Here is a 24,494-nt window from a genome sequence, read left to right as displayed (position 1 = left end):
GCATTCAATCTGAGCCAAGTAGTAACTTATGAAAGACATGAAAAGGACTTGCCAAACAGATCGTTGTGTTGTTCCAGTAAGATAAAACTAGGCTGCAATCTGACTTCTAAAACCAGTCGCTTTTGAATACAAGTAGAACTTCTTTTATTTCAAAGGCTGAAAAATACCTGTCATTCTTGAGGGGCTTACAAATTAGGATACAGTCTTGTACTAAACTAAATGGATGTAAAGTGCAAGTGTTTGTTGAGTGAACTGGTTTCATTTCACTAGAGGCAGAGAGAAATTATGAAATTCAGTTTGTATAATACTAACCTCTTCTTTTTCCAAGAACTCCCTGACATCAGGGTCCTGTAACATGGTAGGATGATTCACAATCCTCTGAAGGTACCTACAAGGTATAAGCAGTTATCTGGCTAGTCAACCTGGCCTCACAAAGTTTTGGGTGTCATACAGTGTAGGCAAGGGTACATCTTTCATTACTTTAACATGTCCTCAGATAAGGCACTTAAGTGTGACTCTGCTTATAAGCACATTTAAATTCACGTTCCTCACTTTTCTAAAAAGGAAGAAAAATAATGGCTCAGAAAGAGACCTTGGAGCCATTCATATTTGATTGTCCAAGGGGATATCCTTGTCTGCTCACTCGGGATGAGGAAAGAAAAGAAGATGGTCTGTTCCTAAGATAGGAAGGTCAGGGACTTAGAAAAGATTAAAGAGCTTGCAGAGGTGTGCATCTTTAATTCAGTCAAGTCTCATCTCTACTAACTTCAGTGAATGTTTCATGGTTAAGTCTCAGTTTCAGCCTCTCACCTGTTCTTATGTCATTTAGGAAAATGGTCGTATGGCACTGGCACTTACCTTTCTAGAGCGGCCCTCCGTTTTTCAAGAAATTCTGCAGAAGAAGAATCTTCCTTCCCAACTTTTACTTTTGTCATGCCTGAAATGGAATTTGAAAAGTAAAAATAAATGTAATTAAATCATCATGAATTAAAAAAAATAAATAACCTATAAATAAGTCCACAAAAGGAAAGGCAATGAGAACAGCGTTACAAAAAACAACCAAAGGCCACTTCTACACTTCTATGTCAGGAGAATGCATGAACAAAAGGTTCTTTACATGAGAGTCGTATTCTGAACTAGTCTCAAAGTGCTGAAGGTCAGTCTTAACTCTGGGACTTGCAGAACATTATATGTTTTCTAAAAGGGGGCCATAGGGGCACCTGGGTGGCTCAGTGGATTAAGCCGCTGCCTTTGGCTCAGGTCATGATCTCAGGATCCTGGAATCGAGCCCCGCGTCGGGCTCTCTGCTCTGCAGGGAGCCTGCTTCCTCCTCTCTCTCTGCCTGCCTCTCTGCCTACTTGTGATCTCTCTCTCTGTCAAATAAATAAAAATAAAAAATCTTAAAAAAAAAAAAAAATAAAGGGGGCCGTAGGACTCTGAGTATAGATTATAAACATCAACTGATAGCAATGAAAAGGTTCCTCAGTCCCCCTCCCCTGCTGCCAATCCCCCTTCAACTTAGTACATTTCAGTCTGAAGGAAATAGGAATCATTTAAGACTCCTGATACCAATACAAACGTGAACACAACCCAACACATGCAAACACACAGAGCTGTGAAAGCTCCAAGCAGAGCCTCCTACTGCACCTGAGGAAAGCGTACATGTCAGAACATGCTATCTCTCTAGACCTTGTGTAAGTTATAGGAAAACATTGGAAATATCTCTTTCCTACCTATAAGATTCCACACTGTTAATAGTCTCATGTACTAATTAGAAAGTATATTACAGAAAGAACGCAAAGGAAAAGATTCCAAGCAGAATAAAGACCACACAGCTTACCTATTAGGCTTTTCTCAGGTGGAGGAGGGACAATAAAGCCATTCTGAGAATGTTTCTCTGAAAGCTTCTCATAAAGACCCAGAAAGTCACTAAATCTTCTTTTCACTGCAAACTGTTTACTCCTGAACATTGGTAAGCTTGTCTTGGGGACAAAAAAAACACAAGGTGATTTCATTTCAAACAGAAGATGATTAAGTATCTTTGAAGTGAAAGGAACCTATTTCCCAGATCCCTATCCTGTAGCCACCTGGCAAGTAACTCTCTCCAAGGCTGAGATTCTTAAACTTTTTGAACTTCAGTACCCCCTGGTTGTCTGGGAGTCTACAGAGCCCTTCTCAGAATGACTGATTTTAAATGCAGAACATAAAATGTACAGGATTATAAAGGCAACAAATTGAATTCAAATCCAGTTCTACTTCCGGGCTAAGAACCCTTGCTCTAAAAGGAAACAGATGTTGAAGTCTAGTTTAAAGTGGAAATCTATGGTCACCTATAACCCATTCATCTTGCACTGCTTTATTAAGGGTACTGGCTGCTGGAATTAAAGCAGCAAAACTAAAGACAGATTAAAGGGGGTGTATCAGGTGAAATGTCCACACTGTAGATACTTTAACTTGTAAAGTGTCACTGAATCTAGAACTCACAGGTGGCCTGCCAAGAAGTAGTAGTGAGACAATATAAAGGAGACTTCTAGTAAAAAAGATTAGGCCTACATCCTAATGACAGATCATTTAATACTCACCAGGTAGGCAAAATTAAAGGAGGTTGTCCTTGCCGATTGTTGGCAAAGTAGTATATCAAGGAGAACTTTTACACATGCCAATGGGAGTATAAACTGGTACAAAGACTTCTAAAAAGTTTGTATTCCAAAAACAAAAATGAAAGCCTGTATTCCCTTTTCTCAACATTTGCTCTATGACCCAGGGGAACTACTCCTGGTTATAGACCCTAGAGAAACCCTTCCAGGTGTTTACTAGCAGACATGTGCAAGAAAGGTCATGGTTTGTAATTACAAAAACTGGAAACATGCTGAATATTCACAACAGGAAAATGGGTAAATATATTATGCTATAATCACACAAAAGACTAACTACAGCTACACAAAACATGGATGGGTCTGAGAAACAATGCTAGTAAAGAAAGCACTATTTTCAGCATGATGCCATTTTTATGAAACTTAAGAACAAAGCAAAACAGTATATTGTTCAGAGATACGTATGTGAAGACTCTTTATAAAGGAAATGAGAAACTCAGGAGAGTGGTTGCCCTGAAGGTGTGAGGCAGGGGATATGACAGGGAGAAACACGCAGGTGGATTCAATGGTACTCATCTTAAGACTAGTGGTAGGTTCGGGGCTTCATTTTTTATGCTTCATAACCTGCATACAACATCGTATAAGTTTTGTACGCATTAATGTTATATAAAAAAGGAAGACCAGACCCGAGGGATAAAAGGGTAGGGAAAGTATTAAAAGAAGCTCCACACAGGAAACCTCCTAAGAACTGATGATTTTTAAACAGGTAGTTTGGGGCAATCCACCAAACTAGTTCTAAGCCACAAAGGTCCTAAGAGGGATGGGAATATATCAGATATACCACATGTCTTAATAAAACTTACAAAGTTTCATACTGAAGTGTTAGCTCTCTGGAAGAAAAGTGGAAAGGCTCAGATGAGATTACCAAAGGGATGCAGGCTTGCTCCATCTTGAGTAAACTTGAAGGAGGATGTTGGCAAAGAAACTAAAGAAATACCCAGAAATAATCTGAATGATGACCTTCTTGGTATAAACACCCAAATCTATTAAGCTTGTCACCAGTAGGGTCACTTGGACTCACCTGTGTTGTAACTTTGTAGGCTACATAGGCATTCATACCATCCCCTGTGAGAAAACAAGAAAGCACAAGAGGATTATTCTGTGAATCAAAGCAGGGCTGATGTTGTTCACATTTAACTGGGAATCATAAGCCACAGGAGCACTGTATAAGAAGGGATACTTGTTTCATCTCCAAGTTTTATATACTATCCTACAATCTTCTACTTTGCCTTAGGGTCTCTGTGTCACATATCATGGCTCCACAGATACTGGCAGGGCCCCAGGTTAAGACAGACAAGAGAGTCAGCCCCCTGTTCCAAGGCCAGGCTCCATTTATACCCTCCACAAAGCAGCACTGGATACTGACAATCCATTGGTTGTTACCGTGCCAATATTTGGGCTGGTTATACACATCTGTCTAAAACCAAACAATTCTCTTGCTGTATAAAGCAGCAGGAGGAGAAGGAAGCAACTGATGTAAAAGGAAACAAGCAGTTCTACCCTAAGCTAGCTCTGGGCTCGGTTTGCTCTTTCAGAAATACTGTCACGGACCCCTCCATTGGTCCTGGGGACACGGACCTCTCTCATCTAGCATGTTCACCCAGAGCAAAGGGCCTGGCAGGAAGACGCTCCGGCTGCCTGATGTCACACAAATCTCTTTCCTGGAGGAATTATTTTTCTGAAAAAGCCTTTGACTGTTAAATAATTTAGGATTCAGGCAATTGTTTTTCTCTGTGGTAGTGTCCTGACCTAGACCATTTAGGGACATAAAGGCGCCATTGACTCCCTGAGTGGTGAAAAAACATACACTAGACTCAGACAAAGCTCCAGTGCTAGAATCTGGTGCTTTTGGTTAGTTTTATTCCCTTCTTCCCAACCCCTCAATTATTTCCCCACACCAAACAAGAAAACCTAGGTCAATAATTACTAGCTGCTTAAGCTTCTGAACTGGTCCTGGGAGGGGGCCCTGGGGAAGATGTACAGTACCAGATCACCAGGGTCCCATACTGCGACTTGGTTTCAATGACATGGCTAGGAATGCCTGCTTTTATAAAGTACACAGACGAGCTGGAGATTATACAGGAACCAGGGTTTATACAGAAATATTATTATACAGAAATACAGGGTTTGTCTTCTCTACCTCTCTAATCCTACCAAAAGGGTGTGTATAAAACAGAAATCATAAGCTAAACCTTAGAAATCACTGCGTATCAATTACCACTGTTTGTTCTCTTCTAAATCATTTACGCTACATTGCATAACACTACTAAGAATGTTTACTATAAAAGGAAAAAAAAATTTAAATTTACTTTATAAAAGAAGTATTCAGAATTTCACTCACAGGTCATAGTCAAATTTCCAAAAGGTCAATCCCATAAATTTAGTGCCTAGAATAAAGGGAAGCCTAAGTGCAAACATCCATAAAACATAAGAGCAAAGCAGGATCTTCAGTTTGCCAGTGTATCTGCTGCTTTTACTGAGACAATGAGAAAAAACATACCTGCATGTACATACAGAGTTCATAAAACACGGAAATGGGCAAGTAATATAGCAGTTTTAAATTTAACGTTAATTTCCTAAATAATTTCAGAAAGTTGGAGATGGCCTATACAATTACCAAGGCTCTAAAAAGCACATCCTGGTATGAGTGGGATTCTAATTAATTAATTAGATTCTAATTAATTTTTAAAAAAGATTTCTTTACTTGATTTTCAGTAGAGAAGGTGTGCACGCACATGAATGGGAGGGGCAGAGGGAGAGAGAATCTAAAGCAGACTCCATGCCAATGTGAGCTGGGTTTGATCTCATGACCCTGAGACCACCACCTGAGCCGATACCAAGAGTTGGCCGCTTAACCAAAGGCACCACCCAGGCACCCCAATTAATTAATGTTTTTAAGGTTTTATTTTTAAGTAATCACTACACACAATGTGGGGCTCTAACTCACGACCCCAAGATCAAGAGTTGCATGCTCCTCTGACTGAGTCAGCCAAGTGCCCTGGATTCTCATCTAGATTGTGTGTAGGAATGAGAAGCACATGTTGAATATAAACAGCACACAACAAACAGAAGGTGTCGTTCTAAAGATCAGGTGTTTTTTGTAATCTCTATACACAGTGTGGGGTTCAAACTCATGACCCAGAGATCAAGAGCTGCATGCACCATTGACTAAACCTGCCAGGGACCCCAAGATCAGGTCCTTTTTCTAAAAAATAAAGATTTTATTTATTTCTTGTGTAAGAGAGTGAGTGAACGCACAAGCAGAGGAAGTGGCAGGCAGAGGGAAAAGCTCGATGTATGACTTGATCCTAGAACCCTAGGATCATGACCCGAGCTGAAGGCAGATGCTTAACTGACTGAGCCACCCAGGTGTCCCCCTCAGATCAGGTCTTGAATATGAATATGCTTTAAGTAGCTGGTTTCTTGGCATCAACATGACTAAGAATCTAGACTATAGTGCGAGGGAATGAAAGCTAATCACCTAAGTGATTTGTATTTAAATAAATCTGATCCATGGGAAATTTAAATTACTATTAAGGGTTGAATTCTGTCCCCTTAAAAAGATAAGTTTAAAGTCCTAAGGCCCCAGTTATCTCAGAATGTGACCTTATTTGGAAACAGGGTCTTTATAGAAGTAAAATGAAAATGAGGTCAGAGGGGATAGGCCCTAATTCAATGTGACTGGTGTCCCTATAAAGAGAAATGTGGACAGAGATAGACAAATACAGAGGTAAGGCTATGTGAAGACACTAGGGAGAATGCCATGTGATAATGAAGGCCAAGATTAGAATGATGATACATCTATAGGCCAAGGAATGCCTGAGGCTCCCAGAAGCTAGGGGAGAGGCATGGAACAATCTTCCCTAGTGCCTTCAGAGGGAGGATGGCCTTGCTGACACCATGATTTCAGACTTCTGGCCTTCAGAATTCTGAGCATATTCCTGTTATTTTAACTCACCCTCTTTGTAGTACTTTATTACAGTAGCCCTAGGAAACTAATATACTTCCTCCCTCTCTTGGTTTATTAAGCATCATGATTTTTATTTAATTTTTTTAAACATCATTTTTATTAAAATATTTTTTTAAAGATTTTATTTATTTATTTGGCAGATAGAGATCACAATTAGGCAGGGAGGCAGGCAGAGAGCGAGGAAGGGAAGCAGGATCTCCAAGCAGAGAGCTCAACTCGGGGCTCGATCCCAGGACCCTAGGATCATGACCCGAGTCAAAGGCAGAGGCTTTAACCCACTGAGCCACTCAGGTGCCCCACATTTTTATTAAAATATTTATTAAAATATTAAAACAATCAGTATTATTTACTTATAATTTTTCTTATTCTACCAAGGACAAAGCAGGTAATAACTAGCTTAAAAATCAATGTGCTTACAGAATATTTAAAATACTACAGAGGCAAAAAATAATCCTACACATGCAATCCAAAGTGCTGGTCCAGGCTCTACCATGGGCCATACTGTGACCTGACAGGAAAGTTGCATTTCACCTACTGGTTCCCAGTTTCCTCTACTATTGGATGAGCAAACTGTGAAAGATGCTCATAAACATCCTACAAGTCCAACAGTCTAGGAAAAGTCAAAGTCAACAGTTTAATGAAAAACCTTTTGGCATAAAATCTAATTATACTTTATAAATTCTTCTTCCTAGTTTAGAATGGAAAAAGGGTTGATTTTATTTTCCTCTTAAATTTTCCTCTTAACCGGGGCACCTGGGTGGCTCAGTGGGTTAAGCCTCTGCCTTCGGCTCAGGTCAAGATCTCAGGGTCCTAGGATCGAGCCTCGCATCGGGCTCTCTGCTCGGCGGGAAGCCTGCTTTCCCCCCCCTCTCTCTGTCTGCCCCTCTGCCTACTTGTGATCCCTCTCTGTCAAATTAAAAAAAATAAAAAATAAAAAATAAATTTTCCTCTTAACCATATAAACACCATCCCTGTTTAGAAGGAAAAGCTCTGTAAAGCCTCATCTTTCAGGGACTATATACAGAACAAGGAAAGCTGAGGCCTGTTGCTCTCTGCTAATAGCTTTTACAAGCTTGGAACATGGGAAGGCTATCCAGAAAATCCAAGTTCTGCCCAGAGTTAAGCATTGTGCTTTCTGAAAATCTAACTTCCCCCAAATATGACCAAAATTCAGCTTGGGTCCTTTCGTTTTTATCTATCAAAGAGAGATGCAGACTTACTTCTTTAGGCTATCAAGGGATAAATGATACATAACAAGAATTCTAAACTTATGGGGAGAAAAACAAATTCAGTACTCTCAAATTTTAGAACATGTGTTTTAGGATGTGTAAATGGAATTTATGATTTCAAAAAGAGTAAAACCATCTCATCAACTCTATGGGAAAGAGCAATGTTTGGGTTTTTAAAAAAGGATTCTGGGGTACCTGGCTGGCTTAGTCAGTGGAACATGTAACTCTTGATCTCAGAGTTGCAGGTTCAAGCCCCACGCTGGGTATAGAGATTACTTAAAAATAAAATCTTTGGGGCCTCTGGGTGGCTCGGTAGGTTAAGAAATGGACTTTTGACTTTAGCTCAGGTCATGCTCTAAGGATGGTGAGACCCATGTTGGGCTCTGCACTGGGCATGCAGACTGCTTAAGATACTCCCTCCTTCTCTCGCTCTGCCCCACCCCTTCCCTGCTCATGTTTGTTCTAAAGAAAAGAAAATAAAAAATAATAATATACAATCTGTTAAAAAGAATTCTAATAGTATTTAATGTCTCTGATTTTCCTCCCTTCCAAAGCCAAGAAAAGTCTAATAAAATAGTAGGTAACTGCTATTTCTGGCTTTACAAGCATAGCAAGGGGTATAATCTTACAGGAAAGATAATGATGAAGCACTTCATGTCAGCTAATTCAGCTCTAGAGACAACTGTGTAGAAATTTGCTAGCTATGCTTTCCTTGGCCACATCCTAACATCAGAAGGAATCCCAAGTACACTCACCTATCTTTTCAGGATCAGTTATACCAACTGTCAAATCAAATTGGTCTTCCTGTTCTTCTTCCTCTAGCTTTTAAAGAGAAGATAAACCATAAGAGTTAATACATGAAAAAGGCTATTAATTTTATCCTGCATTTATTTTGTATCAATATAACAACATCAAGCTATATTCTTCTATACATCAGTGTTCAGCTCTGTCCCTTCCCAACAATCCCAATGTATCAACTTCCACAACTTTAAGCCTGTTGAAAGGTCTTTGTTACATCTATTTGCTTATAACATTATTTTGATTATAATGCATAATTACTAGAATTTGCAAGACTTGCCTCTGTTGGGCTAAGGAAGGAATGAGGAAAGACTACACTCTTGAATATGGGAGCTTCAGACACTAAGTATCATTAGTGTTCACTGAAAGCCTCTGTGCTATCCTTTGGGCTATCCTCTGCCCAAGAAAGAGATATTGGATTGTGGCTGTCAATTAACCATAAAGGTCTTCAAAAGTCACAAATATTTTCTCAAGGTTCATAGTCAACTGAACCTTACACTGGCAGCACAGTCCTAAAAATCCAAAAGGAACAAGACCAAAGGCACAAATCCTCACCTCTTCATAGCTTGGCTGGGATTTAGAAGAATTTATAGCTTCCTGTGGAGGAAGAGAAATGAGCATTTTGGCTGGCACCTTCTTCTGATTATTTTGTGTGCTGTCCAGGGAGAGTTCTACTGTGGCATCTAAAAAGAAGTAGACGTTCTACAATGAAGATCAATAATGGGTCTCTGATAGCTAAACTTCAGTTCCATAGTTAAGAGACAAAAACAAGAGCAACAACTTTTTTTTTTTTTTTTTTAAATTCTTTTCATGCTCACGGTCGCTGGGTTGGGGGGGTTAGGGATAGGGTTAGGGGTTAGGATTAAGTGTTAGGGGATAGGGTTCAAGAGCAACCACTCTTAATACTTAACACATTTTCAAACTGAGAGCAAGAGTCGAGAAATCTTACCCAAGTGAACCAAACAAGAGAAATTAAGCAATTTTTACATGGATAAAGATGATAAGAGATGCATTCTTCTTCTTCTTCTTAAAGATTTTATTTACAATTTGACCGAGAGAGCGTGCACACCAGCAGGGGGAACAGCAGGCAGAGGGAGAAGCAGGCTCCCCACTGAGCAGGGAGCCCAATGCGGGTCTTGATCCCAGGAACCTGAGATCATGACTTGAGCCGAAGGCAGAGGCTTAACCCACTGAGCCACCCAGGTGCCCTGGGAAGTGTCCTTCTAGCACAGGCTTGATGGAACATTCTCTCCCATTTCCAAATACAATTACTTAGCTATCCTCTCCTACCTAAAATTTAGGCAATAACCAGTTATTAAGCGAAACGACTACAAAGTCAATGTACCAATTTATTTTACTCTTGGGAATATTCCCAACCTTTTTTTTTTTTTTTTTTTAAAGATTTTATTTATTTATTTGACAGAGAGAGAGATCACAAGTAGACAGGCAGGCAGAGAGAGAGAGAGAGAGAGAGGGAAGCAGGCTCGCTGCTGAGCAGAGAGCCCGATGCGGGACTCGATCCCAGGACCCTGAGATCATGACCTGAGCCGAAGGCAGCGGCTTAACCCACTGAGCCACCCAGGCGCCCGGGAATATTCCCAATCTTATATAAACTATTTATTCCTATTACAATTGTTCGGAAAAGAAGAATAAGTTTCAGCTAGAGGCAGCAAGCATACTGATAGCAAAAAATGACATCAAAGGAAGTCAGGAAAACCGGTAAGCTAGAAAAAACAGCCCCAACATACAAACATAGTAACACTTAAGAAAAGGCACTATTAGCCACACCTGAGGATGGCAATTAGTTTTAGCAGTTTAATTATTGTTTACAATTATACTTTTAGACCGTCTTGCAAAGTTTGTTTTTTTTTTAAAAGACTTTATTATTTGACAGAGAGAAGGAGAAAGAGAAAGAGGGAGAAAGCACAAGCAGGGAGAGGAGCAGGGAGGAGAGGGAGAAGCAGGCTCCCCACTAAGCAGGGAGCCTGATGCAGCACTTGATACCGGGACCCTGGGATCATGACCTGAGCTGAAGTCAGATGTTTAACCAACTGAGCCACCCAGGTATCCCTAAGATTATGTTTGATACGTGCTGTCCAAAGGGGATAAAAAGATGTTGTAATATCTGAAAATCTAATAAAAATAGTTTTGTTTTTTTTTTAAAGATTTTATTTATTTATTTAATAGAGAGATCAAAAGTAGGCAGAGAAGCAGGCAGAGGGGGAGGGGGAAGGAGGCTCCCTGCTGAGCAGGGAGCCCAGCGCGGGGCTCCATTCCAGGACCCTGAGATCATGACCCGAGCCAAAGGCAGAGAGGCTTTAACCCACTGAGCCACCCAGGCGCCCCTAAAAATAGTTAAAAAAAAAAAAAAAGATTTTATTTATTTATTTGACAGAGAGATCACAAGTAGGCAGAGAGGCAGGTAGAGAGAGAGGGGGAAGCAGGCTCCCTGCTGAGCAGGGAGCCCAACGCCGGGCTCGATCCCAGGAACCTGTGATCATGACTTGAGCCAAAGGCAGAGGCTTAACCCACTGAGCCACCCAGGCGCCCTGCCATTTCATTCTTGCACAAATTTGTGATTGCCTTCTGAAGTATCCAGTTTTTCTCTACTGCTATCCATTTTATGTAATTCCACTAGATCAGTCTTCTTAAAACATTACACTTACCACTTTCTTTATTCAAAAATGCCAGTGGCTCTTAGTTGACAGTAGAATGAAAATTCAAACTAGGGGCGCCTGGGTGGCTCAGTGGGTTAAGCCACTGCCTTCGGCTCAGGTCATGATCTCAGGGTCCTGGGATCAAGCCCCGCATCAGGTTTTCTGCTCAGCGGGGAGCCTGCTTCCCTCTCTCTCTGCCTGCCTCTCTGCCTACTTGTGATCTCTGTCAAATAAATAAATAAAATCTTTAAAAAAAAAAAAAAGAAAATTCAAACTAATTATTATTGATGTCTAAAATCCCCTAAACTACAGTTTAAGTCTTACTTCCACGCCTTCTCTCAGAATTCCCTGCTCTGGCCCACCAAGTTTACTGAATGGCCTTCAAATGTACCTTGCATCCCCTGCCCCACCATCTGTAAATTTTCTCCTTTTCTCCTACATAAATCCTTCTTCTACGAAGTCTTCCAAGGGCACTCAACCAGTTTCTCAATCTGCTCCCCCTGCTTGTACTCTAACAAGTCAATAAATAAAAAAAAATCTTAAAACAATTAAAAATTATTGGGCCCAAAATGTTAATAGTGCCAAGGTTAAGAAACTTCACTCCATACTAGTCTTTTCCAAACTGCAATAGGACATTTCAGACAGTATTGAAATAAAGGTAAGTCACTTAATAAATTTCTGTTTCACTTTTATATAAGTATGCATATATTTTGGATTATGACACAAAATGTAATTCTCACTATGAGTCTTGATCATATGGCTAGACACTACTTTAGTCTGATCTCAAGCGAAGATGTGAGGCTTAGTATTTCTAGCATTTTTCTTGCCACATTTACACTGTTTAGTAGCCTAACTCTATCTGTATGTTTAGGTCTTACTCCTTAACCCTCTTGATGGCAGGGGCTACTTTCTACATGATTTGAAATCTCCCACGACTGTATCCTTACGAGCTGTTTCCAATAGAAACCTTGCTTGTTTATAGTTCAGTGACTTAGAAGACTCCTAGGATAGGTTTTGAGTCCATACTTGCCTGCAAAGAGATCCTGGGGCTCTTGGTCTTGTTCCTCATGGATCCCATTTTCTTTGGAGCCATTGCTGATGGGAAGGGAAGCAATTCTCTTTGGAGACTGGGTCTTACTCTGTAAATGAAGAGATAATCTGACTAAAACAGTATTTTTTTTTAAAGATTTTATTTATTTATTTGACAGACAGAGATCACAAGTAGGCAGAGAGGCTGGCAGAGAGAGAGGGGGAAGCATGCTCCCTGCAGAGCAGAAAGCCCGATGTGGGGCTCAATCCCAGGACCCTGGGATCATGACCTGAGCCGAAGGCAGAGGGTTTTTTTGTTTTTTTTTTTTTAAGATTTTATTTATTTGACAGAGAGAGATCACAAGTAGGCAGAGAGAGAGGAGGAAGCAGGCTTCCTGCTGAGCAGAGAGCCCGATATGGGGCTCGATCCCAGGACCCCAAGATCATGACCTGAGCCGAAGGCAGAGGCTTTAACCCACTGAGCCACCCAGGTGCCCCGAAGGCAGAGGTTTTAACCCACTGAGCCACCCAGGTGCCCTAAAACCTACTTTTTTTTTTTTTTAAAGATTTTATTTATTTACTTGGCAGACAGAGATCACAAGTAGGCAGAGAGGCAGGCAGAGAGAGAGGAAGGGAAGCAGGCCCTCCACTGAGCAGAGAGCCTGATGCGGGGGTCAATCCCAGAACGCTGGGATCATGACCTGAGCCGAAGGCAGAGGTTTTAACCCACTGAGCCACCCAGGTGCCCTGTAAAACCTACTTTTAAAAACAAACCCATAAAGTGACTTTTAACGCATTCCTCAGTTGTACCCATGGGTGTTTAGGAGAAGACAGGCTCATGATTCAGCCAGTTCAATAAGCAGCAAATCATCACTAGTGATGTAAGTGCTGCCCAAGTAATCACAGAGCTAAAATAAACTCATACATTCCAGAGTTAATTTCTAAAACCATAACCTTGCTGAAATGCCCTACCTGAAAGCACGTGATACTGACATGGCTATGTGTACACACAGAAAATTTTCTAAAGAACCTGTCCACAAGCATTTCCCCTTCTCACTTGATGACCTTTATTCTTTCAAATGCTGATGGGGCACATTCTAGTGACCAGGACACCACACTAGGGTGCAGAATTCAAGCCCTGATCCTGGCTTACTGTATGGCCTTGGCTAAACTGTTCACAGAAATGCAGTTGTACATGTATTACTGGCCCCCTGACAGGCAAAGAAAGGTATAACACTTTACATCTAATGCTGTTCACAAATATAAATTATCTTTTTATCCCTAACTTACATAGACACAATTTTCAACCACGCCCATGCCAGGCTAGTAGAATAAAAACCAGTCATTCTTAGCCTAATGGGCACATGGTAAAAATACAGTCAGTTGATGGCCTTTATCAAAAGCTCAGTGATCACCCACAAACAAGTGTTGGGTGGGGCTCCAGACCGGTACCAGAATGAACAAAGCTGGATTGTGTAGAACATGAACAAAATGCTGGGAATCTGGCTTCAAAAGCCATGGTGTGGTGTTGCAGGGTTTTGAAGTCAAACCCCAAGGCCAAATCAGTTAAATGACCTGACTTAAGGAATCTTTTGTGAAACATTTCCTTAGCAAATCTGAGGGACTTTGTTCCTCAGAAACAGGCCTTTTCCGACCCAACAAAACAAAGTAAAATGACAGATCTGTTGGGTATTCTGAATTTGCCAGGCAAACAGCTCCATCCCAATACTGGGGCCATCCTCGGAGAAAGAAACTGCTACCAATATGTAGAATTTATATTAATAAGCAATACTCCTATTTTCTATGCTAATAAAGCTTAATGAATAAGTATTTTAATACTTAAATATGTATGCTTAAATGTTATACCAACTCAGAGACAGTGATCCTGTTTTCTAGGTGCTTCCACAATCTTCATCAACAAAATTACTATAGAGATAAAGACAACAAATAATAGAACAAAATTAAAACCCACAGTTCCCTTTTGCTCATATATTGTCAACTACCTTCTTACAACCCTGTGATCAAGAGTCACGTGCTTTACTGACTGAGCCAGCCAGGTACCCTGAATTCTTTCTTTTAAAAAATCTTTGCCAGGTTGACAGGTCTGAAAAGTCTTGCTTCCACTGTGACTTGTCTTTGAACCTCTGTGACTTGTCTTGATGTCCTCTGCCCATTTTTTCCAAGTCAACACTTAGATGTACACTTTTCTTACATAAGTATATCTAAGTTTACCTAAGTTTCTTACATAATCCTCTCTAGGGCATATTGTATAGTACCCCTCCCCAACTTTATCTCTTTTCACATCTGTTTTATTTTGGACCTTACGAAATTTATTTTCAGATGAATAATTTGGATTGGTATTGGACAAGCTAAGCTTATTTCTTTAGGCTGGGAAGTACTCAGCACACAATAAGTCTTTGAGGCATAATCTCAAGTTTTACTTAAAATCAGATTCAGTAAAAGCTAAGAACTTTTTTTTTTTTTTTTTTGTAAAGATTTCCTTTAGGGGTGCCTGGGTGGCTCAATCCTTGGGTATCTGCCTTTGGCTCAGGTCATGATCCCAGGGTCCTGGGATCGAGCCCTGCATCAGGCTCCCTGCTCAGTGGGGAGCCTGCTTTCCCTCTCCCACTCTCCCTGCTTGTGTTCCCTCTCTCGCTGTCCTTCTCTCTGTTAAATAAATAAAATCTTAAAAAAAAAAAAAGTTTTTATTTATTTGAGAGTGATCACAGAGGGATCAAGAGAGATCACAGAGGGAGAGGGAGATGCAGACTCACCACTGAGCAGGAAGCATGATGTGAGGCTTGATCCCAGGACCACAAGACTATGACCTGAGTCAAAGCCCATCTGATTGAGCCACCTAGGCGCTGCTGAAAACTACTTTTACATATAAGAAATGGACAAAGTATCCTTCCTTCCCTGTTAATCTTTAGATTAACAGAACTGTTAATAGAAAACAAGTCTTCCATGAGACTAGAGTCTATAATAATAGCTTATCATCAAAATAAATATCTATCTGGGCTTTATAACACATTTCGTATGTTTTGCTCCAGATTTAAAAGTCTAATCTTTAATCATTATTATTGATTTATACTAAAAAGCTAATTTGGGGGCACCTAGGCAGCTCAGTTGGTTAAGCATCTGACCCTTGATCTCACTTCAGGTCTTGATCTCAGGGTTGAGAGTTCAAGGCCCATGCTGGGCTCCATGCTAGGTATGACAGCTACTTAAAAAAAGTAAGTAAAAAATAAATAAAAAGTTAATTTAAAATCAAGAGCTAAATTTCAGGAAGGACTCATTCTGAGGGAAGGGAAGAGGCACACAGATTATACTGAGTTGCAAACTCAATACTAAAAATAACCTTTGCTTATAATTCATATTTTAAAAATCTCTGAATCACCAGTACATCACAAAACTATCCCTCTATTAAGGGGAGCTAAATTTCTAGGCAACAGATAAAACTATTTTCTATGATGAAAATGGTGTGTTTGTGATATAGTTAATAAAGCAAATTACAGCCTTGCCTGCTTCTCCTTGTCCTGCCATCTTCTCCTGCCCCCTTTTCTGAAATAAAGGAGGTATACTTTCTTTAGTGAGAGAATCCTAGGCTAGGACACCCAACCCTTGCTGACTCCTTTTGGTTGTAATTCTAGCAGGTGGTTCCACTGATAAGCCCACTTAAAAGTTCAAGTATTTCTCTTTAGAATTAGAAGGCACACAGACGGCCAAATCTACCTCTCAGAGAGGCACTGGAAAGAGCTATAGCAAGAGTGCACTTGTGTTAAGGGCAAAGAGGTATTCCTCACCAATTAGCAGCCTCAAACCACAAGGCCAGGCCACTAACACAATGATCTTAGCTCAGGGAAGGACAGACTTGGGTTTGCTCTCCCTTATAGCTTACAGAGCCATTTAGTCCTAAAAAGTACAGCTGTGATTCTGCATCACTTCCCTTTAGGTCACTGAGTGGTGATTCTTCCTTATGTTGCTCAACTGCTCTTTGCTCTCTGCTGAATCCTTGCATTCTTCAAGGGACCTCAAAAGGCGAGTACCGTTAAAATTCTCAGCTGCATTTAGAGGGTGAATCCAAATTAAAAGCTATGATAAAACTGTGCTTCTGGAGAACTAGAGTACTCATCTTCTAGCGAAAAATTAATATAATTTAGTAAGGCAAGATACAGCTACACAATTGTGTAAACATACTAATGTAACAAGGCAAGGACAATTAGGAAAAAGTCACGCCCAGAAGTTATACCTAGATAACAGGGCAGTCACGAAGTCTTTAAAAATCACCCTGGCAGACTCTGGCATGGAATACTGTTCTATTTGCCACGTTTATTTCTACAGATGAATAAGCTAAGTGGAGTGGTGTATTCATTTTCTATCGTCACTGCAACACAAAATTATCACAAATTTAACAGTTTAAACAATGCAGATGTATTGTAGTTCTATAGAAGTCAATACAGGTCTCACTGGGCTAAAATCAAGGGGTCACCACAGTTATGTTCCTTTGTGGGGGTACTATGGAAGAATCTGTTGCTTTGATCTTCTAGCTTCTAAAAGCAATCCATATTTCTTGGCTCATGGCCTGCTTCCTCATCTTCAAAACCAACAATGTCACATCTCTCTTTGCCTTTCTTCAGTGGGTACTCATTTCCATAGCCACTCTCTGACACTCTTCAGTCTTCTATTTTTTTTTTTTTTAAGATTTTTAATTTATTTATTTGACAGAGAGAGAGAGAGGGATCACAAGTAGGCAGAGAGGCAGGCAGAGAGAAAGAGGGAAGCAGGCTCCCTGCTGAGCAGAGAGCCGGATGTGGGGCTCGATCCCAGGACCCTGAGACCATGACCTGAGCTGAAGGCAGAGGCTTAACCTAATGAGCCACTCTGGTGCCACCAGTCTTCTATTTTTAAAGGATCCTTGTGATTATACTGGGTACATTCAGATAACCCAGGCTAATTTCTCTACCTTAATGTCAACTAATTAGGAATCTTCCTTTATCCTCCTTTGCTTTGTAACCTGATAGATCCACAGCTTCTGGGATTAGGAGGTAGACATCTTAGGGAGAGGGCAATTATTTCACTTACCACAGGCAGTGACTCCACTCTCACATGCCATGGCCACATTTCAAAAATGGCACAGATGCACTAAAAGCTTCTGGACTTGGGAGAATGGAATTTAGTATTCATTAAATTTGGTAATAGTGTGCATCTTACCCTACAAACCGGTTAAATATTCAATTAACCCAAAGGACTTCACAATTTTACCCCCCTTCACAGCTAAAGGAGTTTAAGCAAGGGGGTTCTTATCCTGGGATCAGGAGATGTCAGAACTTAGATGGGAATAAAATTACAATTTCATTTTCATTAATTTCTAACTGAGATTCAGCATTTTCTTCAATTAAAAGATAGGCCAAAAAACCGCAACAGTAATTAGCAGTATTTGACACTATAATGGAAATTAGTTATTTTTGTTTGATATCACAATAGTTCCAGTTCTCAAAATATCATTTATGGTCATCTGTATTTTTTAAAAATTATGGTAGTTATAACTATCCCTACATCTTAATATGTAAAGCATTAAAAAGCACATGTTGCAAACATAAAACTGTTTTAATGTTTTGCTAACTGCATTTCTATGTAATTGGTTTCCTTGTAATCTTATGTATTTTATACACGTAAAAACATTCTGAGAATGGATCCATAGGGTTCACTGGACTGTTAATGGGTCCACGGCACAAAAAGGTCAAGAACCTCTAAGCTAGTCCCTTTAAGACTAATGAAAATAGAAAAGGGGAATCTGGAAGGGTGGGGAAAATGAGAGACCTCAAAGTGACAGGGCATACTATGGTCTACCAAAATTTAGCTATAATCTACTGAATTTTACGGTTTAAATTTCCCTACTAAACTTTTTGGGTTTCAAACTAATATAACTTAGAAGGCCCAGAAAACTGCAGAAGGATCAGAGTCCAAACGAGTCTATTAACTTTCATTTTGAAAAAGCAAAACCAGTTTAAATCTGCTCTGAAAGCAGAATGAAGCCCCAGCTATTCGCTTGACTAAGCAAGAGAATAAGCCAGAAAAGTTGAGCAACAGGCTTTTCCTGGAGATCAGATACTTATGGCTACTTGCTCTAGTAACTATCAACTACTCATGATTTTATTTATGCCAACAGTTACTCAAGACAGTAGAAAAGATTTGAGGACCAAGAGAGAATTCTTTTTCCTCTCTCCCCTCCCAACCAAACAAATGTGGATGACCCAACATCACAAATGGCTAGGTCATCAGAACTACCCCAGCACCTGAATAAGCAAAGAGCAGAACTCCCTACAGAAACCAGAAATCTGACTGCAACCTTTACTGCTTCTCCCATAAGCCCCAAAGTCTCATTTTTTTTTAAAGATTTTATTTATTTATTTGACAGAGAGAGATCACAAGTAGACAGAGAGGCGGGCAGAGAGAGAGAGAGGGAAGCAGGCTCCCCGCTGAGCAGAGAGCCCGATACGGGACTCGATCCCAGGACCCTGAGATCATGACCTGAGCCGAAGGCAGCGGCTCAACCCACTGAGCCACCCAGGCGCCCCCCCAAAGCCTCATTTTAAATAAATTTGAAGTTAAGTTTTTTTTTCTTTATTTTATTTATTTGAGAGTGAGAGACAGAGAACGAGCGAGCATGGGCAGGGTGAGGAGCAGAGGGAGAAGCAGGCTCTCTGCTGAGCAGGGAGCCCTACATGGGGCTTGATCCTGAACTCCAGGTTCATGACCTGAACCAAAGGCAGACGCTTTACCGACTGAGCCACCCAGGTGCCCCTGAAGTTGAGTTCTTGTTAGTCATCTTTAAAAGTCTTTTCTCATTCCTCTACCTCCAAAAGTGCTTTGTAACTACTTTTATTAGCTTTTCCTGCATAATCCTGAAAGCTAGGTTACCTGCTAGCACAATTCTATGATCAAGAAATTAATGATTCTATGTACTTCAAGAAAATCTAAACTTTTTAGAAGTGAAACTGGTTTACAATTGGAGCTGAGCATTAAAATGAATCTTTGGTGTTTTGCTGACTTTTTCAAGAACATATGTATCAGACCTATGTGAAAAATGAGGAAATTTAACTATCTTTTTTAAGATTTTATTTATTAGAGAGAGAGACTGAGCAGGCCTGCTAGCAAGAGTGTTTAGGGGGGAAGGGTGGGAGGAAGAAGGGGCAGAAGGCAAAGGAGCCCCACTCAATGCAGGGCTTGATCCCAGGACCCTGAGATGATAACCTGAGCCAAAAGCAGACATTTAACTGACTGAGTCACCCAGGTACCAACTACTAATCATTTAAGACCAGATCTGACCACCCAATGTGATATTAGCTCCAAAAACAAGTGTTTGAGAAAATATGCCTATAGAAAATACTACACACTAGAGGAACATAATAAATTATCCATAACAATTGTTGACACCATTAACTAAAGACACTAAGCAGTAAACTGTTGTTTAACTATACTGTTACCTAGATTAACTTTCTAAGTCTATTTAAGAATCGAGAAGCAGGGGACAGGGCACCTGGGTGGCTCAGTGGGTTAAAACCTCTGCCTTCGGCTCAGGTCATGATCCCGGGGTCCTGGGATCGAGCCCCGCATCGGGCTTTCTGCTCCACAGGGAGCCTGCTTCCTCCTCTCTCTGCCTCTCTCTCTGCCTAGTTGTGATTTCTGTCAAATAAATAAAATATTAAAAAAAAAAAAAGAATCGAGAAGGGGGGGTGCTTGGGTGGCTCACTTGGTTAAGCATCATTTCAGCTCAGGTCATGATCTCGGGATCCTGTGATTGGGCCTGGATCTGGCTCCCTGCTCAGCAGGGAGTCTGCTTCTCCCTCTGTCCCTCCCCACACCCCCTGTGCGCATTCTCTCTCTCTCAAATGAGTAATAGTTAAAAAAAAAAAAAAAGACTTGAGAAGGGATGTTATAAAAAACTTATTGAGGACATGTTATTTACTTGGGAACTGTCACCATGGATTTTGCAGAACAGAATTAAAATATTAGCCAGCTAAACTATCAATCTCTTTAGGCCTTTTAATAAAATTACCATATTCTGTCCAGATCTAAAGAAGTTTTCCTAGAAGCACACAAAAGGAAATAAACTGGTCCTGGGATTGAAAAATAGTACAAATGAAAAATAGTAGGGAAATTCCTCAAAAAATTAAAAATAGAACTATGATATGATCCAGCAATCCCTCTTGTGTGTGTACCTAAAAGAACTGAAGAAGGGTCTCAAAAGATATTTACACACCTGTGTTCACGGCAGCACTATTCACAAGAACCAAGAGGTAGAAGCAACCCAAATGTCCACTGAGGAATGAACGGGTAAATAAAATGTGGCATATATATACAATGAAATATTATGCAACTTTATTTTTATTTTTTTTTTAAAAAAGATTTTATTTATTTATTTGACAGAGCTCACAAATAGGCAGAAAGGCAGGCAGAGAGAAAGGTGGAAGCAGGCTCCCTGCTGAGCAGAGAGCCCAGGACCCTGGGATCATGACCTGAGCTGAAGGCAGAGGCTTAACCCAGTGAGCCACCCAGGTGCCCCTATTATGCAATTTTAAAAAGGAAGGAAATTCTGATGAGTAGTGGAACATGGATGAACTCTTGAGGGTATTATGTTAAGTGAAATAAGCCAGATACAAAAGGACAAATACTGCATGATCCCACCTACATGAGGTCATCTAAACTAGTCAAGTTCACAGAAACAGAAAGTAGAATGGTGGTTACCAGGGGCTTAGGAGTGGAGGGAAAGAAGAACTGTTATTTAATGGGTACTGATTTTCAGAATTGCAAAATGAAAAAGTTCTGGAGATCTGTTACAAAATGTGAGTATACTTAACACTACTGAACAGTAAAATTAAAAAGGTTAATGATGGTAAATTTTGTTGTATGTTTCATACCACAATAAAGAAAACCTGATTTATTCTCCCTCAGGATACATACTATATTGATCAGAGATGTAGGCTGGATTCTAAAAATAATATGTCCTTTCCTGTCTAAATGTTAATACATAAATTACCTTTATATAATTCCCTAAAGTCTATAAAACACTGTCAATCAGAAGCCACTTGCTATCCGTGACTTCTGAATACCAATAAAAGTTATGTTATTCTTTTGATTTAAATATCAGTGAGAATATGTAAATAAGTCTTTGTTAATCAAAGACTAAGTGTTCAATACATGACTTTTGAAGTTTCCTGCTATTTCTTCTTTATTCTATTTTTTACTTTTATTTATTTTTAATTTAAGTGGTCTCCATGTTGGGCATGGAGCCCAAAGCAAGGCTTGAACTCGCAACCCTGAGATCAAGAGTCGAACACTTAACCAACTAAGCCACCCAGGTGCCCCCCCCCTTTATGTTTTCTAGCCATTTCTGTAATTATTAGAGTTTCATTTCAAGATTAAGAGTAGTGGGAAAAACTCTACTTGGTCTGATAGATCACTGGAAGTAGTTACCAGATTTGGCCAAAATCTGAAGTGAGGTTATCATTTATCTAGGTTTCCCTCCTTCCTCTTAACATTAGAAAGGCCTCTGCAGTTCTCTTTCATTTAGAGGGCCTATCTACTTGTGGTCCTGGCATACTGCTAAAAAGAGATGGGCATATTAGAATTCCTGGGAGGGCAAATAAAGAACTTGCTTCAACTCTATCATTCAGTGTTGGAAGTATGCAAGTAAAACCATTGAAGTCAAATGAGGCACAGAAATATGTATGCCATTCAGTCTTTTCAATGTAATTTTAAGATTTAGGAGGGCCGGGGCGCCTGGGTGGCTCAGTGGGTTAAAGCCTCTGCCTTCGGCTCAGGTCATGATCTCAGGGTCTTGGGATCGAGCCCCGCATCGGGCTCTCTGCTTGGCAGGGAGCCTGCTTCCTCCTCTCTCTCTGCCTGCCTCTCTGCCTGCTTGTGATTTCTCTCTGTCAAATAAATAAAATATTAAAAAAAAAAAAAAAGATTTAGGAGGGCCAAAAAAATGGCTCTCTCATTTAATTAAGGAGAAAAATTAATCCTATCCTAGAACTAAGAAAGTTTTAACTAAAAAGCTGTGTATCTAGATTCAGGTCCAGTCAAAGATTCAGATAATACATTTAGAATTGTAACCTTTTTATAGATATGCCCACAAAATAAGAAGCAGAAAGACGTAAGGTCTTAAGTATTCTTAAGAATCATCTTAAGATATTTCCCAGCTGGTTCTCAATCTTAAGGCAATGCTTTCAGATTTGTTTTAGACTTAGTAATCCTTTAAATATTCAGATTTGTTTTAATAATCCTTTGAACTCCAGTCTATCCCTTTTGGGTAACTGTGGTTTGTTGTTTCTGAAATGCCTATCATGGGCTGCTCTTTTGATTATAAATCGTACTTTTATTACTGTAGTAACAAAGCCTCTTGGGCCCTAAAAGAGAGCAGATGGGATGATTAACAAAAGCAGCTGTTACATCAATGTCCAGGAAATTACATGCATACCATAAATTTTAAATTTTATATGCCTCAGCTTCCCAATTTTTTAATACCACTCCCTCTACGCTAACACCCAACAAAACACAATATATGAAGGTAAACTTAATAAGATACCACTGAAGTCATTAAATGCCTTTGATGACTTTGTTAATCTTATTACTAGTTTGATTTTGATAAACTATATTAACCATTTTTAGAGTTAATAAATATAACTTTTCTAACCCATTATTAGATTCCATGGGTTATAGTAATTAGTTTACAATGCTCAACTGTTTCACAGATATTCAAATTTAATCTGCACAATAATGGTGGGCATAAATGCTATTATTCACATTTTATGGGGTGAGGAAACCACACAGAGTAATTAAGTATCTTGCCCAAGTAAAAGAACCTGGGTGGATTTAAATAAGCCTTCAAAGCTGTTCTTATTTTATTCTTCAATGTTATTCCTTAAGACACAGAGGCACTGCAATCCCCTATCTTCTCACACTGGCTCACAACTAAAACATTTACTGGAATATAATTTGTATTTAATGGCTTTTAAACAAGAAATTCACAGTTTAACTAGTGAGAAATCTTGGGAGTCTTGGCTTCCTGAAGATTAACATCAGAACAGGCAGCTCAAAAAATGGCTTACAGGTGGCATTTTAGTTTCCCCAGCAACTCAATTTTCCTGGATCAAAATCTAACTAAAAATAATGCTTTCGGTGGTAGAACAAGTTCATTCTGAGTCCTTCCTCCTCCCTTTGGTTGGAAATTAAGCAAAGTACTTTCACACAGTCTAATACGAGAGAAGTACTGACGCCTCTGCAAAGTAATCTGATCAATCAAGTCACTGCCTCTACAACTTCTTTTAGAAACCTCTAGAAAACAACTGCTTGCCCTTTCAGGGCCCTTTTTGGAAAATAAATCCTCATTTGCCTATGTGACTAGTCACTTTCAATGTCAGAGCGTCTATTTTCAGATATTTGGTTTGAATATCTACCATCCCAGTAGCTATTATTAACAGTAGCTCTTCTCCATGACTTATGGGAGAATTACCAAAGGAAAAGACCAAAAATTTGTTTTAAGGGAGATATAGAAAGACTAATCAGCAAGAATTATTTCTTAGAATAGAGACTTCATTAGACAGTTTAAGCGGTTATGTTAGTATCAACAAGTACTTCTTGAGCTGGGATTATGAATTCAATTCCCGAATACAGTACAGGGAAAATTCTAAAGATGTCACCAAAGATATTTCCTAGAAACTTAACCTCTGACAGAAATAATACAGCCTCAACCTTTTTCAGACACATGGCACATAAAGAATTTACAGCTGTTTTAGTCACTTACTTACTGAATAGCTACTGCAAAAAGTATTATCCAAGACAGAATAGTACATAAATTCACAGACCTATCCCTGAAGTTTTCAAACTGGAACGAACTGTACCAAGTGGTTATGAGTCAGTATTCTTATAAAACAACCCAAAACATCTTCACTGGTTCCAGAACTGATTACTGATTTTCACATTCCACATATAAAGATCTGTTTTTCCCCCAACACCTCTTATTATAAACCTGGATATTACTAAGGGAAACACCATTCCCTCCTCACGTTTAGAGATTTAATCGCACAGAGGTACTTCAGCATTTTAATACATCTCTTTAAAAGGGACAAAGCTTGTCATCTATGTAGTGATT

At 39.7% G+C, this 24,494-nt stretch overlaps 1 protein-coding gene across 1 annotated transcript in view; it reads right to left on the bottom strand.

The window, feature by feature from the left end:
- Nucleotides 1–24,494, bottom strand: part of SNX1 (sorting nexin 1) — a 34,094-nt gene that overhangs the window by 8,748 nt on the left and 852 nt on the right. Inside the window, exons 2-8 of the mRNA XM_046009691.1 lie at nt 12,339–12,447; nt 9,207–9,334; nt 8,609–8,675; nt 3,676–3,719; nt 1,841–1,982; nt 859–937; nt 313–388 (exon numbers count right to left, since the gene is read on the bottom strand). Of these exons, the coding sequence (XP_045865647.1) occupies nt 313–388; nt 859–937; nt 1,841–1,982; nt 3,676–3,719; nt 8,609–8,675; nt 9,207–9,334; nt 12,339–12,447 (645 nt within the window). The remainder of the gene's footprint in view (nt 1–312; nt 389–858; nt 938–1,840; nt 1,983–3,675; nt 3,720–8,608; nt 8,676–9,206; nt 9,335–12,338; nt 12,448–24,494) is intronic.

The sequence above is a fragment of the Meles meles genome, chromosome 6, assembly GCF_922984935.1.
Source record: "Meles meles chromosome 6, mMelMel3.1 paternal haplotype, whole genome shotgun sequence".
NCBI lineage: Eukaryota > Metazoa > Chordata > Mammalia > Carnivora > Mustelidae > Meles > Meles meles.
This window is presented reverse-complemented; position numbering and strand designations above follow the sequence as displayed.